The 18341-nt window shown below is 40.0% G+C and overlaps 1 protein-coding gene across 11 annotated transcripts in view; it reads left to right on the forward strand.

Moving 5' to 3' along the window:
• Window positions 1-18100, forward strand: part of ABI1 (abl interactor 1) — a 77354-nt gene extending 59254 nt beyond the window's left edge. For 2 of the 11 annotated variants that reach the window (XM_027658831.1, XM_027658820.1), the window contains 8 exons: window positions 36-136; window positions 3519-3659; window positions 5401-5501; window positions 6467-6541; window positions 8152-8328; window positions 11177-11263; window positions 15441-15626; window positions 17039-18100. In XM_027658831.1, the coding sequence (XP_027514632.1) occupies window positions 36-136; window positions 3519-3659; window positions 5401-5501; window positions 6467-6541; window positions 8152-8328; window positions 11177-11263; window positions 15441-15626; window positions 17039-17214 (1044 nt within the window). In that variant the 3' untranslated portion in view covers window positions 17215-18100. The remainder of the gene's footprint in view (window positions 1-35; window positions 137-3518; window positions 3660-5400; window positions 5502-6466; window positions 6542-8151; window positions 8329-11176; window positions 11264-15440; window positions 15627-17038) is intronic. The other 9 variants (XM_027658821.1, XM_027658825.1, XM_027658832.1 and 6 more) reach the window with 6 other exon arrangements.
• The last annotated feature ends 241 nt before the right edge of the window (window positions 18101-18341 follow it).

An 18341-nucleotide genomic window follows, 5' to 3' on the forward strand; every position in this document is an offset into this window, starting at 1 on the left:
TTACAAAAATAAAATCATGTTTTCCCTTATTTCAGCATGGAAATAACCAGCCTGCAAGAACTGGCACCTTGTCAAGAACAAATCCGCCTACACAAAAACCACCAAGCCCTCCCATGTCAGGCCGGGGAACTCTGGGGTAAGAATGGACTGCTTGGTCCTGACCGTGTAATAGAAACTTTTAATTGTGCTTGTGTTGATGCTTCCTAAATTCATGGGTAGATGACAATTCTGATTGCCTTTAGCAAAAAAATCAGAATTACCTTTTCTGTATAAACCCTTTCAGCTGCATTGACTTTTATTCTCCTGATGACCTTTTGAAAGATTTGAAAGGTTTATTATAGATATGGGTAAATGAGGAGTCTGTTGTTTTTGGGGAGAAATCCTTAGTGACACAAAAGAATCTCAATTAGGTTTTAACTTCAGTGGGGGAAAGACCTCATTGGTAACGTTTTTATCTACTCATTTCTCAATATTAGATGAGCTATGAAATGGATGTTGGTGCTGTCTTTGTTGTGTTATCTAAGCACAATTTGTGGCATTGTGAATACAGTGGCAACATTGATTCTTGCAGGCTTGTGCATTTTTAGTTTTATGCTTAAATGAGGAAGGATTTTGCTATTCCCAAGTCCCACTGTGAGCACAGTTCCCTGCATCTATTTTGCTGCTGTGGACCTGTGGGGAGTGAAATCTGCTTATCTTGGTGTGCCAGCAAGTAGTTGTTGCTAGAGACCAAAACATTAATACTTAAGAAGCTCAGTGCACGTGCCATATGGTTTTGTCCGTCCAACTGTGTAACAGCTTCCAAAAGGCATCCTAAACGACCTTCTACCTATTTGTCACACTCAGCCTTTCCTTTATGCTATGGGGGACTGAGGCATTGTAAAGCTGGCTGGCTGGTGTGGTTGTGTTAGCTCCAGGTATGTTGTCTGGGAGGGGCAGGAGGCTGGAAGAAATGAAGAATAATGAGACAGAACAAAATGGGGATCCAGAGCAATGGTCAAGGAAAATTAGAAGCAGCAACTGCTTTTGTTGAAGACTTAGTTATTTTTTTTTAATCCAGATTCGATGCTTTGATGGTACTGTTTGTTGCGTATTCCACAGAGAAATTACCCTAGAGGTTTCTTCAGCATGTTTTGTGAAAATTCCCATTGCTCAAGGGCATGAAATCAGTATTCCAATTGTGTCTCTTATCCCAGCTGAGAAGGAGTTGTTTATCAGCCCTGGGAACCTGGGTAGCTCTTTCATGTCCTCTTGGATGCTTGCTAGTGAAACAGCAGCATTGATGTACTGGTGAGCTGCCTCTCTAATGCTCCCCCCTGAACAAACCAGAGCTGTTTGGTTGCCTTAGCTGATGCCTGATAAGGATTAATCAGCTGAATGTCATTTCCAGATGAGCTTGACAAGAGGCAGCAGTTGGCTGAGGGGGAGGAATTATGTGGGTTTGTAAGAGAGATTTCTATCTGCCCTTCTTGTTCAGGAAGTACAGTTCTTGTCTTAAGCAGCCACGTTCTGCCAAAGCATGAAATATCGTAGGCATGACTTACCCTAATTTATGCAGAAAAAATCGCTAGAAACCACAGGGATACTACTCTTCTCCCTTTGATCCAGAAGGCAGAGATAAGCGCCTAAATCAGAATGAGCGGTGTGTAACAGGGGCCTTTAAGTATGTGCTGCCTGTTGTGCAGCTTGTCCCTCCAAGGCAGGACTATACAAAGGAGTATGGTGGGGAGGGAGTCCTGCACAGAAATGGCATGGAGTGAAAAGGGAAAGGGCTGAAGCGAGCAGGGGTCTCTTGAAGGGAGAGACTGTGGAAAACCTTGGATGCTCAGGTTGGAAGTACCATGTAAGAACAAGTGAATTGGTGGAGCTGGATGGTGGGAGTAGTTGAAGTTGTTCCTCGAGGGTCCTGGAGCAGAGCAAGGCCTTGGACTCCCTGTAGCTCTCCCTCTTGGCAAGGGTTATCAGATCACACTGAAACATAGGGGACAGTGAGGTGGAGAGCTCTGGGGAGTGTCAGGAAAGAGTGCTTTCATCCTCTGTAAGGCTGGCAGAAAAGCAAAGGGAAGGATTGGATTTGAGTGATGGAAAGATGGTTTTGGCAGCTTTGGTGCTTAGGAGTTTGAGTTCTTCAATGAAGCTGAGAAGGACAGAGGAGAAGGTGAGGCATGGCTGAACCTGAGGATGCAGTGGGGTTTTGCTTTTGACAATATTTTTAAATTGTATAGGCAAAATAGTTGGTACTGCAGAGCTGAACAGTAGTTCCTATTGCCAGTGCATTTCAAGGTAGCGTACTTTAAAACAATATTTTTCAAGGTAATTTCTGTTGGAAGCACATTGTCTTGCTTGCTTATATTTTTATTTGGTAGTCTTTAGATCTCTCTCTTACAACTGGAATACAAAATTTCTTTACTTTTTCCACAACTGATCTCTTTTGGCAGATCTATAAGTGGTGGCAGCTTGCATATTAAAATCATCTAGAGTTCTTTATATAGGCAAACTAATTTACAAACACCACAGTACATGAAAACAATTACAGTATTTCCACTTTTTCCTTTGAGAGGTTTTAATAATAAATTGTTACAGTTTAAGTTTAGTACTGTCGCATTTCATATTGTGAAAAGGAAGTCAATAAGTTTCTTGAAATACCAGGAAGCTGTATAACTTACCAACTCAGTTATAACCAGTAATCGAACAAATGATTAAATGCCAGTAGTTAAGTGTTTTTGTTTTTGCTTAGCTGGTGCATTGCCAAATTCCGTGTTTTGCAAGAGATCTCTTAGTTACTGGTGAGAACCAAAGAGCTCTGCGATTCAGTACAATAAACACACTGTTCTTAAGGCAGTAAGGGGTCTGGAAAACAGATCTTGAAAGATCCGTGTTATATTTCTGACTCAATGCAGTCTGGTAGGTGACTTTGGAGATCTCTGGGCTTTGCTTTCTTGGGCTGCAAAATGGAGGCAATGAAGCTCATCTGTGAGGCACTTTTAGATCTGCTTATGTGAGATGAGATTGCTTGATTACTGTGTGAAACAGTGCTCCTAGGAAAAGCACTGGTGATTGCAAATGTCGCTTGTTCTGTGAATCTTGATGAATACTTTTAGCCAAGAATATCTCTGGAAAGCATTTGGAAGGAAAGGAAGAGGAAATTGTTACAGTGAAAGTTTGCGTGTGGTATAGTGACAGGTAAACCCAGAACGTTATGTGGATGTAGCTATTGTATGTTATGTAGTTCAAGAAATGCATTTTGGGTGGTATATTTAGTTTAGGCTTTTTTGACCACTTTTTGTGCTATAGGCCAACTTGCATGCATCTGTCTATGTAAGACTACTTTAGACACTTGACTGTGACCTGTCTACCTGGCCTAGTGGAATTTCTTTAATATACTGTAATGTGGGTCACTGTGCAGTGATCTCTCAGGAAAACTTAGAAAACAAATGGCTTTACTACTTCATTTGTTTATCCTTTTGATCTTCTGATCCTTTATCCTTCTGTCTTCAAATCTTTTTTTCCTTTACCAGACGAAATACTCCTTACAAAACCCTGGAGCCAGTGAAACCGCCAACAGTCCCCAATGATTACATGACCAGTCCTGCCAGGCTGGGCAGTCAGCACAGTCCAGGAAGAACAGCTTCCTTGAACCAGAGACCACGAACACACAGGTAGAGGGTTTTCTCACAGTAACTCTTTCCTGCCTGGCAAGCTGATGCTTACTAAAGTCACAGAAAAGCTTTGAAACTTTGGGCCTGTTGGCTTTTTGTTGAAAGGCGAAAAGATGAGTTAGTCTGCCACTGCATCAACAGAACTTCACTGCACTGTTGACTTCCATAATACAAAGAAGTGTCTTCATGCTACATGTTCTGAGTGTACCTGTTTTAAAATGTAATTTTTTTTCTTGAATTGCAATACTAGATCTCTCTGTGAGCCTCTTGACTGAGTTCAGGTTTTATCAATTTGATTTTTATCATAGGCCTCAAACTGCGGGGAAAAAAGACAGAAGAATTCAATTTAGTTAGAAGCAAAAGGTTAGCTTACTTTTTTAGAGAGCTTCTTTCTTAATGTTTTTCTTTTTTTTTTGTTAACTCCCAGCAGGCAGTTAAACATGGTAGGTCACTAACAGGGACTGAGAGAATATTTTGGACACAGTTGATGATGAAATACTGTCAGGATTAAATGACTTCTAAATGTCGCTGCATCGAACATCTTGTTAGCTGGCTACTGTGAATGCTCCTTACTCTTGTCTCACAAGATCTTCTTTTATGTAGACTGCAGTTTGAAATTCAGCTGCAACCATGGTTACAAGATCAAGGTCTTCAGCAGACAGAACACTAATTTTGAAGGAATTACCTTGCCTTCCATTTCAGATTACTGATTTTCTTTTTTTAACAGTGTTATTTTCTTAAGATATATTTGAATGATTTGCACTGGACTCTTGACTGACTTGTAGCTCTCCAGGAATGGTAAATAAACTGTAACATTACAGAGTACTCTTTAATTAACATGGATGAGTGAAAGTGATGTTTTGGCTTCCAAACATCTTGCCTATTTGGTTTCCTTTACATTATTAATTTAATCCATGTAAATTCCGGACTTGAACTAAGGAGCGCTCTTAGATAAGAATAAGTATAGATTCTGTCTGAATTTTGATTCTTTTTCAGCTCCCTCAAGGAAAATAAGTCTTATGGCCTCCAAAGGCATGTGTAGAAATGTTATCCAGTAGTTCACCATAAGTATGTTCTGTGTTTCTGACCTCTGACTTAGATATCTTATAATATTAGTTAGATGAAATGTGAACTGTCTGTACTGTTACCTTTCAGATTGTCTTAGAAACAAACTTCTCATATGCAAAAAGTGTGTGCATGGGTAGGGGGGAGTGTTAAATATACTGAAAATTATGCACACGATACCCCACACCCCATCCCAAATGGTTTATCCTGTCTGTTCTCAGTTAAAAACTTACCAGTCTAAACTCTGTTCTGAGCAGAGGAAATGTTCCTTCAGCTGACAGCATAAATAATCTTAAATAACTATTTTGAGTTTAGGCATGAACTCTTTCAGCCCCAGCATACTACTTTCAATTATTACAAGGCCCCTGAACTACTCCTGCAGTTGTTACTCCATTGCCTAGAACTTGTATGGTTGATTACTTTTTTACTTTTTGAAGCGTTTAATTACACATGTTATTCATAGTGGTGTTTATCAGCTTATCTAATTCCATTTATTAGTATTGTAATGTTTCCAGACTTTATTAGCTGCATGCAATTGTAGGTAAAGATAGGCACTTTGTAGGGGATTTTTCAACAGTCTGTAATTGAGTTAGGCTAGCAGAACTGCACAAAAAGTTGACTGTTGATAAGCTTTTGTAGGAAATGCTGTGCTAATGCTTGTGCCTTTCTTTTGCAGCGGTAGTAGTGGGGGAAGTGGCAGTCGAGAGAACAGTGGAAGCAGCAGTATTGGCATTCCCATTGCCGTGCCTACCCCTTCTCCGCCAACCATTGGGCCAGGTATGTGGGACTCTTCCCATGGTAAATTAAGGCTGCTTGTTACTTGCTTGTGTTTGCAGAGGGATTTTGACTGAATTCGATGTGGTAGAATCTGTCCTGAAGCACAGTCTGCTCAGGAAATCTCTTATGAGTGCTGAGGGACATCTAAAGTTTTAGTTCTTTACCAAAAGTACTTGCAGGACAATCACAGAATAACAGGTGGCTAAAACACCTTTGTTGGCCCATGTTTTTACAAGACAATTGAGGGGGAGCAGAAGACAAGTGTATCCTTTTAAAATGTAAATGTATTTTTAAGTGCCTGTCTACAATTTGGCATTTCTGGATGCCCTGATAAGCAGCAGCAGCAGCTATTTATTTCCTATTTAATGGGAAATGTTGTCTTCTGAAATACCCTTCTGACTTTGCCATCTGCAGTGAAAGAGAACCCATGCAGGATCTCTCAGCATTGAAAGCATACTTCCTTGTCTTTAAGAATGATGAATGGTGAGAATGGGTAGGAACCTTCTTTATTATAAGATGGTAGGATTATTATCTTGATAATAAACCAACTCAATCACTTGTTTACTGTGTATATTGCAAGTCCAGAAAGCTAATTTGCACAACAAAATAGTGGAGTTTTGCTGTAATGTAATTTTGTTATTGCAGAGATTCTCTGTTCCTCAGATGACAAGTCTTCAGTTCCTTATACGCATGTAGGCTTTCCTTTCCCAGGTTTTTCTGATCCTGCAGTGGTACAAATAGGCATGAAATCTTACTATCATCTGGCATCCCATAAAAATCAGTGGGAATAAGGATTGGCAGGTACAGAACCCTGGGTACAATCAGGGCTTGAGTTTGTATCAGTTAACTGAACTTGAGTTTTCCTATTTGTTTGGGAGGCCTATCAAGTGCCACTGCTTGCTTTCTTTTTTTTTTTCCTTATTTTAATAATATGGCCTAATTGGGAATATAAACTATTTTACTAGCATACATTTCTGTTCCTCCTGGAGCCCTGCCAGCACCACCACTGCCACCACCTCTCCCGATGGGCAGTCTGATAGGTGAGACTTGTCAGTGCTGAAGTGATTGCAGTCATGCTGCATAATCAGCTCTTCCTAATGGACTTAGTGAGGGTGTTTTTTCTTCTGTGGTGGGACCTACATGATTTTAATATAAAAATCAGCTCTGGGATTTTTTTGGTTTGTTTTTAAACAAATCTAATCTCCACTAATTTCCTGTGGTTAAAGCCTCTAAAGCTAAACGCACAAGGTGTGGGCAAAAGGCTGCTAGTTGCTTGAAATATGTTCCCAGTAAAGCTAAGATCCAATTAATCTGATCTGTAAGATCTCAGAATCAGCTGGTATTTGGCTGTGTCCCTGCTGCTGCTGCTGGTTCACTCCAGCACTTAGCTGGAACTAAGGCACAACAGTTGCACTCTGGCTTAAAAATGGTAATTTACGTGTAGGGCGATGTGGGTATCCTACTCTGTGGGCATAAGGGGATTGGAAAGCACAAAGTGTCTGTCAGTGGCTTGGGTTTCATTCTGTAATGCTGCAGGCAGGTGTCAAACTGGAAGACTTGAGGATATAAACTCACAGTTCTTGAAAAATTGCTTCAAATATTACATATAGCAATTAGGGTGGGATCTAAAAGTAGTACTTTTCAAAACAGACAGGAAAAGATACTCCACCCTTTCCTGTCACAGGCTGATGACAAAATTGATTGAGTTATGAAATTAGCTTTGGAGGCCTTGACCCACATAACCTTTTGCACTTTCCCTTACTGAAATCTCAAGTGAAAGTGACTTTGGATAGCATTACAGGACCGCAAACTTCTGATCACTTGCAGTTTGTGTGTGTGTGCATTTTTTAATATATTTATATCATAAATGTATATAAGCACAGAACATTTTATTGCAAAACAGTTTTTGCATTTAGGAATTGCATTGACTCATGTGACCACAAATGTGTGAGAGAAATTAGTTTGCAAGGTGTGATTCTTCTATCAGTCAGAGGTTAATCCTAAAGAGAACTTAAATTGTTTTATTAACCTTGAAGTTTGTGCAGCAAGCATATGGAAGGTAAATATGGGTGTTTATCCTGAAGAATGAGTAACATACCTTTCTGTCAGCTGGCATTGGTGATTCTGGTTTGTTAGTGCAAATTCCATCAATATAAAAACCCAGCTAGCAAATATGATTGATAAATGTGCCAAGTGTCTGAAGCTCATGACATTTATTTTACTGTTTTGTTAGAGTGTCGTATATTAGATTGGAGACAAATTCAGGTTCACGATGGAAAACATTTGTTTTGAGCAGAATGTGGATTATTTTTCCGTGTGCATTTTAATAAAGGGTATTGTGTAATTGAGATACTTAGGAGTTGGAAGCTGATTCAATTTTCCAGTCCAATCTAGTCTCTCAAAGTAATTCTCAGCATTTCTCAATGCCCTTTATGTGAGTGTTGGTTTATGTCCTGTGTGTTTTTTCATATTATTGATTGTAACAGGAATGTTCGTTTTCTCTGTTAATCTCCTGTTACAGACCTTAAATTATTGAAGAACTGTAATCAAGTATTTCCCATGTTCTGGACTTTTTCTATTTTCTGCGTTCTATCACAAGTAATGTTCTGCTTAAGTCTTTTCCTTGGTTCCTCTGGCTAATGCTTTTCAGCTGCTCCTGGTTCAGCTCCTGGTTCCCAGTATGGCACAATGACCAGGCAAATCTCGCGACACAACTCTACCACTTCTTCAGCATCTTCTGGTGGATACAGACGGAATCCTTCTGTGACTGCCCCATTTTCTGCTCAACCTCATGTTAATGGCGGGCCTCTTTATTCTCAAAATTCAAGTAAGCTGCTGAGCTCTGAAATCACAAACTGTTTTGAGCAAAATTATTGTAAAAGCATGCATGGCATTTTAATTAATTTATGAAGAGCGTCAATGAGATTACTGCTTTCTTTCCTAAAATAGAAGGAAAAACAAACAAGAAAAACCATATTGAAGTTGTACAGTAATTGCAGTATATGCAATTATACTGTTTTCCCTTCTAACTTGTTTGCTGTTACTCATGACAAGAAATTATTATGATTGCCTGTCTAATTATAGGCAAATTATACTTGGCATTTCAGGTTTGCTTGGAGAACACAAACTAAAACCAGTGTTTTTTGCAGGAGACCTAATATGGTTGTAGTAGTACAGTCCCCCCACTACTGGGCTAGTGGCAAGAGAGTACTGTCAGAGCACAATGCTCACATTCCCATTACACAGTTCCTCCCTGTCTCTGTCTCTTTCTTAAAACCTTTCATGATTCCAGGTTTCTCCTTTGTTCCTAGTTTTAAGCTTGACTGTTAAAGAGCTCAAGTCTTTCTGTCTTTTAGTTGATGGCTCCTCTGTGCTTTCACACTAGTAGGAGTATAGGAGGAAATGAATGAGGGAAGGGATGGATGCCATGGGCAAGTGAGCAGATTTTAGTCGGGAGCCTCCTGCCTACCTACCCAACAGGGCAAATGAGGTTTGCTGCAGAAAGCTGTGCAAAATAAGGATCCACTTGAGTGTTGGTAGAAAGCTCTATGAAAAAGCTTCTTCCTTGCTGTTTCCATAAATTTTGACTATAAATACACATAGAGGAGAGATAGTGGTATAGTGGTTTCCCCTGGTAGTGTTCAGCATGCCAATTCTTTAAACTGCATAGGGATATTTCTTTTAAAAAGAAATGTTGATGTTTGGATTGAAGATCTCTTAGGACCAGTGTTTGCTGTTGTGTACTTACTCTTAAGGAAAGAATGCATATAAAATATTTGAGACGCTGAGGTGTAGAGTTTTCTGAGTGGTTTAGAGATATTACATTTATCAGAAAGTATTTTCATATGCAGACACAGTACCTATCTTTTCTTTTTTCCAATCCTGATTTTCCTCCTGCTCACTCTCACCCATATTAGCCCTTCATTTTCCTCCACACTCTTCTTCCTCCAAATTATTTCACCATAACAACAGAAACTCCCTCCTGCTTGAACAGTTGTGTTCTATTGAACAAACAGGATTTTACTTCTGGGAATAGTTCAGTTGTCTTAAATGCTGTGCACACCACTGTTTCTGAATGTTTACATTTGTCAAAAGCAATTTTTTGCTCAAATGCAGGTGCTGTCTCTTAATCTAGCCTCTCTGGTGTTTTCAAAATACTGATTGTTAACATTTTTTAAACAGTATTTTGATGGGTGTGTTTTTCTGTGTGAAACTGTTTTCCTCTGTTTCTGTAACTGATGGTTATTTTTTTAATGCTACTGTCTTGACATTAAATCCAGGTCCCACCTTTCTTTAAGGTTTTACTTTTCATGCTAACAAATACTCTGTTTTTTCTTAGATGTTTACTTCAATTTTGTGAGACACCTGTTTGTTCTCTCTCTTTTATTGATCATTTATCGCATACAGTTTATTTGATTATTGGTTTTGTAATGAACTAAATGCTTCATTTTAATTCATCAAACATTAATCTTAGTTATGGCTTTATTTAAAACTGTGGCTTACTTGGAAGTACGGAACCTCTTTCAAATTTGATTCCAACTGGATTACCCTGCTGAATTCCCACCTTCACAGGAATTTCTCTGCTTCAGTGCAAGAGAAATTCCACTGAGAAGGGACACAGTATAAACAAATGAGTTGAAGTTTTGTAGGTTTCTGGGTGGAGTTTTGTTTTATTTTTCATTCCCTGCACTTCATGGCGAGGCATCCTGCCAGAGGACGAGTGGCTTGCCCTACTGCTCCCATTTGTCTTTCCTACCTGTGCAGGGAAGAGTTGAACATCTGGGCTGTCAGCACAACATCTCTGAGAACTGGTGCTGTGTGTCACAAGTTTCACTGCTCATCAGATAGATGCATATTCAAAGACGTGCTTGCAAGTGCTTCCTGGGGAGCTCTGTGCACTGAAGTAGCCACTTGTAGCTGTTGAAGCCTTTGCCAGCGCATTAGGTTGCTGAGTGCCCTCTAACTGCTGGAGACTTAGTAAAGCTCCATTCTGCTCTAAACCTACCTGTTTTTTCTATCAGCAAGTAGCAAGATCCCTTTTTCTATGAAACCCAAAGGCATAGTAAGCTAGCCCGTTGCTCCCATCCCACCAGAACAAAATGATGGGAGGTGCTCTCTGTGTGAATGTGAGGTGTTGATGTTGGAACACTGTTCTCCTTGCAAAGTCATCGTACTTGCTTTGTGTCAGTGCTGCTTTTCTGCACTTGATGCAACATTGGAGAAGGAGTCCAGAATCATGAGAAATATCACCTCTACTCCTAGTAGTGCACTTTGAAAAGATAACTACTAAATTTGAGTAATCCTTATTTAGCAGCAAGACAAAAGCTCAGTTTTATGTGCTCCCCAGGTGAAGCGCACAAAACGTGTGAAAGAGCAAGAACCTTCACACGCACACCCTGTGAGCTTCCAGACACGCAGCCTGCACTCGGCTGTTATCTGGCTAAACGTGTTCTTTTTGATCCTTGATTGGCTAAGCATGAATTCAGCCTTGTTGGAAACACAAGCTTGAAGAAGGTTCTTGTGTGTGTGTTCTTGTTGTTCTTTACATACTTTGTTTTGTGGTCCTGGTTACTGACGGCTGCTTTTGTTTGTTTCTTTTTTTTTTTTCCTTTGTCCGTTTGACTTTCCCCGATATGGTGTGTGTGTGTGTGTGTGTGTGTGTGTGTTGCTACCAGTTTCTATTGCTCCACCCCCTCCCCCTATGCCTCAGTTGACTCCACAGATACCTCTCACAGGCTTCGTGGCCAGGGTGCAGGAAAACAGTAAGTTTGGACAAGCTGAGCTGTTAAAGGGTAGAACCTACTCTCTTCTAGCATGCATGGCTGGCAAGTCAGACTCTATTTTATTTCCTTTTCCAGAAGCTAATACCATCTTGCATTCTAGTGTCAATATGCTATTGGAGCTGAAGGGCACACTCTTCAATATTTTATAACATGTGCATGATTATTACTGACCCATTTAAGTTCTGAACTGCAAATTTATTATAGAAATACAGTGTGAAATGTGGCATATGTTTGGTGTGAATATAAAAATGTATCTTAATTGAAAATATTAATTTCATGTTGAATCATCCTGCCTTTTCCACTAGGGATAATTGATTAGTTTTAATTAGAAAGGTTTATGTAGAATGTCAAAATATGTGCTGTGTAACCATTGATTCCAATACTGTAGTACTTTTCAGGAAGCTGTACAGTCAATTGAAAATGTGCAGTCTTAAGATCTAATGCCATTGCAAAGGAGCTTGTAAGGCATCTCTCCTCTCGGCAGCCTTTCATTCTCCATTTCTTTGTACTCTCTAGTCTGATTTCCCTGCTGAGCTTCTTGCAGCATAGCTCTGCTTGTTAGGTTTGTGAGAGAAATGCTCCCTAGTTATGACCTGTGCTGCAAGGTGTTCTATACTGGTAACTCTGCTTTTACTATTACTGCCTGATTCCTTTCAGGTGAGTGTCACTGTGCTAGTGCAGATGTAATGTCATGTTCTTGATCTGAGGATATCTTTTCTGTAGGAGTACCTTGCAGTTCTTTTGACAACAGACTGAAAGCAATGTAGATAGGGTGTGAAATAAATTTTAAAAAAATTTTTAAGTGTTTGGGAACCATTGCAAGGTTTGCTAGTATCTCAGGGGCTCCTGCTACGCAGTTAGCTATGTAGTTCCCTCATCCATTTAGGGCCCTCTGGGTCTGAGCTCCCATTAGAGCACTTAAGTGGTCATGTTCTGAGCATTACCCTAGAGAGACATCTAGGAGACATCTCCCTCATTCTCATTCAAAATGAAGGTATTTTGGTGTTGTGCTTGGTATATAGTAAGAATCATGTTGATGTAGAATACTATGCCACAGAATTGCGTTGACAAACCTTTCCAAAATTCAAAGTGTAGAGAGAAACCTGCTGAAGATGAAGGTTACAGAATGTCTTCACTTGCAGATGAACTTGAGAAAATTGACACCTGCTTCTGAATTGTTCCAAGTATTGCCTTCCTGGAGATAACACAGCCCTTGGGAGAGCAGAGGTGAAAGGGACAGACTTATTCGTGTGTGCAACGACAAAATGCAGGCTGACTTGTGAATGAGATTGCAGCAAAATAGCTGAAGCTTGAAATCTGGTCTTAAGAATTGTTCTTTTTATTTTCTTCCTCTTAATAGTCCCTCGGGTTTGAAACTTATATAACAAGTATGGCTTTGAACTGCTGCTGCCTCATTTTAGAGGCAGGGGTGTGTGTGGCAGTCTGTGCATAGGCAAAGCAAAACTGGCTGCAGAGGCTGTGGTTGAGTTTTGGCATTGTGTGCTAGACTTTCATCTGCCTTCTTCTCTGCAAGAAGTCTCTGGGGGAGTGGAGTTAGGGGGACGTGGGTGGACTTGTCTTTTCCTTATCGTAGAGATCTGTGGATGAAAGCAACATCCTCTGCTCTGTGGACTTCTTTCAGAGGACAAGGATAGAGGGCTTAGAAATGATGCAACACCTTTTGTTTTTTCCTGCGCCCTGAGCCCAAACTGTGGGTATTTCCTCAGAGAGGTTTTCCAGTGTGTCTGGTGCCCAGGGACAACTGATTGGATGTAAATTGCTGTACTGTCACACCCAGTCTTTTCAAAAGGAGTATGTTGGTCCCCATTTAAAGAACAGGGATGGGAATACATACAAGAAAAGATATCTCATCTTGGAGCTGTATAAATACTCATCCTTTTACCCCTTTTCATTTAGTCTGGCTTTTTGTATGCTTTTCCCCCCTCCCCTAGGAGAAGTGAGGCTACCCTAGAATCTACTTAAGTTTAGAACCAGGAAGAGTCTAGGTTAAAGTCCAAGAGGCGAGGGGATACTTCGATGGGGTGGCACTTGTCTGATTTTCTGTTCCATTCTCTGCCCTCGTTTAAATGTGAAGTTGAATTGTTTTAAATGTTTCCCATAAAGCTTGCAGTTTCTGCACTGCATCTCAGTTAGAGTATGTGTTGGCGCTTTTACACTTGCATTTCCTGCCCTCTTTTCTTCTTTTTAAATATGCAGTTTCATTGTTCAATAACCTTTCTTTGCATTTAAAAATTTTTTTGCATTTCTTAAGGTAAGGATTTCTCAAGATCACAAAGGATTGTTGTTTCAATACTTTTTTTCCTGGCTGCAGACAGAAATTAAGGGGAGAAATACTTTTTGTGAAAGATGTGCTGAAACTGCTGCACAAAATCAATCCATTCATAAATGGTGTTGTCATGTGCCTGTGGTGGATTAATGAATCCTGCCTGTGAGTGCTATTCAGTAACAGGGGCAAGACATAGTGCTCACTCCACCAAAGACTTTGTTAGTCTGTCTCCAAGTGACATAAATGGGCTTCTGTATGGGAGAGGAATCCCTAATACAGTGGAAGCCAGTCTTACTAATGGAGAGAGCTGTGGGGTGTGCAGCTGAGCTGATCAAGTTGAAGAGGAGTTGGGCTTGCAGGTGGAGCAGAGCATTGACTCTTCAAGTGTAGGGAGCAGGCTGGATGCCAGTTCTGAGGCATCCTCTGCCCCAGCAGCTCCTATCAGCTTCTGCCCCCTGGCAGCAGATCTGGCTTCCCTTGTACTAGCACAGCCAGTCTGACCCAGCAAGGACATGGGAGCTGTGCTCAAACCCCATGTCAGGAGCATGGGGATGAAGAGGAAAGGTTTGTCACCACTGGAGTAGCAACCAGGTGAAAGTAAAGGGTGTTCAAGCAAACAGAAATCCTATTTCTAATCTCCTGTGCCATTTTAATTAGCAGTAGCTAAAGCTTTGCTCAATGCGATATTCCCTTACTCTGTAGCTTGGCTTTCTTCTCAAAATTTGTGTGCTGGATCTGCATATCCTGGAGCCTGATAGCTCATTCTATCAAACCTTGCCTAGAGCAGTGGTTTTCAGCCTGTTTTCAATGTGCAGAATCCCAAATCACTTGAAAATGAACCTGTATTGCTATGTAACAAAGTTGATTTTAGCAACAGTAGCTTCCTTTCAGTAACTTCTGGCTTCTTAGTGCTTACACCTAGGTCTGTGTGTAGTGGACCACAGCTCCCAAGGAATAGGATAAGTGACTTGATGTCTTGCATCTGAGCATGCCATCTCTCTCCTTTGCTGCCAGCTGCTGTGAACATCACTGGAATCTAATTCGATGAACTGATTTTAAAAGTGATTGTACCATAATGCCTTTCTCTTTTTCCTTTTCACAAAGCAACTTGTAATTGTGATGATTGGAGAATCTCAGGGCAGGAATTTGACATTTTGGATTATACACTTAATTCCTTGAGCACTTTTTCCCTAAGAGGAGCAGCTGCCTGTTGTAGTTTTCCATTTATTAATTAAATCCTGAATGTGTGCACACACACACAAGCTAGTCTGCAAGATAAGGATCTGTACAAAGCTTTTTTTCTGCAGAAGGACTACTTGGCTTTCTCTTACCTGTTTAAATCTTAAATACTAGTCTCTTCCCTTTTTTATGATCCACACCAGATCTTTTTGTCCCCGTAATGCTAGCTCTGAGAGAGAAGGAATCCAAGGAAGCAGTATTCAGATATAAATTAAAGTGATGGTTACAGACAAAGGATTTGTTAAAAAAAGATGAAGCTGCTGGCCCAGTCCAGAGGCCTGTTGCTGCCTGGCTCAGAGGGTGCCACTCGGAGTCCTCCCATAGCTAACGCTGCAGCGCATGGACGTTGGAGCAGGAAGCTTTCCTCTCTGCTGATGTTCAGCTTATGCCCCGCAGCATGTGCTTTAGTAGCATTTATACGTAGATTTGACCACTAATAACAAATATAGTTGTGTGTTGTAGCTGTTTAATACAAAGCCTCTTGTTTCTAATCAGTGCATGGAATTATAGTGCATGCTATGTGTGTTGTCCCCTCACCCCTTTTATTTACAGTGTACAGCCTCAGGTTTGTTTGCATCTCCACACTGGTTTTGATTTAAGAAAAAAAAAATAATCTCCAAACGTTTCTAGTTGCTGATAGCCCGACTCCTCCCCCACCTCCGCCCCCCGATGAGATGCCGATGTTTGATGACTCTCCTCCTCCTCCACCCCCACCTCCCGTGGATTATGAGGATGAGGAGGCTGCTGTTGTGCAGTACAGCGATCCCTATGCAGATGGAGATCCTGCTTGGGCACCTAAAAACTATATAGAGAAAGGTAAGAGAGGCGTTGCAACTGTGTTAGTGCAATATCAGAGGATTAATGGTATCTGAAGGGAATGAAGGACTTAATGTGGGTCTGATGAGAACAATCATTGTCCCTCCTAAGTCAGAACTCCATCCATGCTGTCCTTAGTTTGTTTGTGGCTACACCTAATGTTATAAGATACAATCCTTTTTTGGACAAATTATAAAATACCGTCAAGCATTCTGGAACAGATGAAAACCAGAAAGCTTCTTTATGAGATGCAGATGTAAATTGTATGGCTTTCATCTTTTCTGGACTGTGTCTTTAGTTGCCTTAGCTAGGCAGTCATCTAGAAACTGTTGCAAAAAGACCAGAAATTGAGCTGTATTTATTGCACTGAACTAGATAGCTAGAGCAGATCATGAGATTTCCAGCTGTAAAAATGTGTTGAGGAAATTTATCAGTGACTCCCCCATCAGCAAACTACAAACTAACATAGTAAATGTCTCTTCCCATGAATAATAGAGATGCTGATTTCTTGCCTAAGACATCAGATTTCTGAGAATATATATATAGGTGTAAAATAGTAGATTCTTGGAATTCCTAAAGCTGATCAACTGCATAAATCCATGTTAACTGTTTTGAATGGTAAGGCTATGATGTCTAACTGTATATTCATAGTGGTAGTTTTTAACTCCACTGTTGTTGGTGGCAACACTTACTTTCCTTAAGGTGATCTCTGTTTCGTTAGTGGCACACAGTGAGTTGGAGATTGGTAAGAGTATTCACCAAGCACGTACTGAAAAATAGCAGATGTTGCTGTAAATTCGCTTCTGCTTTCTCCTACAATAACGTTTCTACTTGCACACATTGCAACTTCTTGAAAATTGATGCCAGAACTTCCTATCCCACAGAAGCTCTGTAGGAAAGACCATCCATTTGTTGGAGTAGCTTAACACAGCGATGTGTAGATCCCACACTGAATACAGTGTGTGTATATGTATGTGTGTATATATATATATATATATATATAGCTCCAGGGGCCCTAGTGAAATGATTTTTAAAAAAAAAAAAAAAAAATTATTTTGAGGTAATCAGACCAGAAATGGCTGCCACACTTAAGGAGTCAGTTATTTCATACTTCAGCTTTAAGTGTCCATATGCACTGCTTTACTGTGTCACAGTCAGATAGATGTACCTCTCTGTCAGCAGCTTAACTGAGCGTTCAGTGTAGTCACCACCCACTTCTTATTGGTAGCTAATGTTGCAAGGAAAGTGAAATTTCATTTTCTGGACTTAATGCTCAACAGGGAAAGCATGTGGATTTATTATGGAAAATCCCAGGATAGCAAACTAGTCTTTTAATATTTTTTGAAGTACAATTGTTTTTTAATACTGGTGCTATTAATAAAATGCTAAACTTGTCCCTTTCCAATCCACAGTTGTTGCTATATATGACTATACAAAGGACAAAGACGATGAGCTGTCATTTATGGAGGGTGCAATCATTTATGTGATAAAGAAGAATGATGACGGCTGGTATGAAGGAGTTTGCAATCGAGTAACTGGCTTGTTTCCTGGGAATTACGTTGAATCAATCATGCACTATGCCGATTAAAATCCTTTGCTTTTCAAAGTTTGGTCTTGTATTCAGTCATACCATGATTATTTACAAGGGGTAACTAAAAGCTAACAGGATTGTCTTAATATACTTTCAAAAAAATTGTGCCCATTTCTTCAGGCCATACTGTTTTAATGGTATGATTGAATGTCCATCTCTGAGTCTCTGGGGACAGTATGTCTTACCTGATGGCAATTTGTAAAACAAACAACTGTCTATAACTGGTTATACTTATTTACTTATGCATTGTTAATTTTATGACCAGCCTAAATATTATGGGGAAGTAGGGTATAATATTTAATGAACCATGATCAGATTGTGCCATTACATTTTTCAGTACAGCATGGTAACTAACACTACGTTAGACTAACATATTAAAATCTGGATGAGAAGTTTAATGTTAGTGCTGGTCATATTACTTTTTGTTTAGACTCTTTGCTCATTCTTGAACTATATTTGTTTAAAGCATGCATACAAACTTATGTATTGAAATATACTTTTTTAAAAATCCAAGATGCTTCCAATTGTTGTAATCTTTACCTGGAGTATTCTCACTAAAGTCTATTACAATGAGTTGTTTGGGTCTAAGGTGTCCATGTGAATCAAAAAATGGGTGGTCTTATGTATGTGTAATTTGTACCCAAGTTTTTTTAATGAGTAAATTTACATTATGACTTTTTCCATTCATAAATATATAAGTGAACCAAAGGTCTTGTCCATTACTTTGTTGGTTGGCTTGGCAAAGAAGGCTGGAATGCTAAGGTAGCAAAATCATGGCTGTGTTATCCCAGGCAATGTACTGAAAAGCAAATGTTTGTAACATGAATTTATCACTGACAAGAGGGAAAATAAATTAGATCTGAAACCCTGAATTACACACTTACACATACTCTTAAAGGTTCTTTTCTTCCAACATTTAATTATAGCAAGGATTCTTGATTTAATCTAGTTAGCTAGATGCAGTAAAACTTGGACACCATCTGTAACTTACAGTTCTCTGAGGAAACTCTGTGTGGCTTGGTGGTGTGCCCTGCTGAGAAGAGACAGCGAGGTGTCCTCCAGAGAGCACCCAGGGGGAACACACACTACAGGAACTTGGCCATTGTGTTAAGACATCACAGGCA

The sequence above is a fragment of the Corapipo altera genome, unplaced genomic scaffold, assembly GCF_003945725.1.
Source record: "Corapipo altera isolate COAL_440 unplaced genomic scaffold, ASM394572v1 63, whole genome shotgun sequence".
NCBI classification, from domain to species: Eukaryota; Metazoa; Chordata; class Aves; order Passeriformes; family Pipridae; genus Corapipo; species Corapipo altera.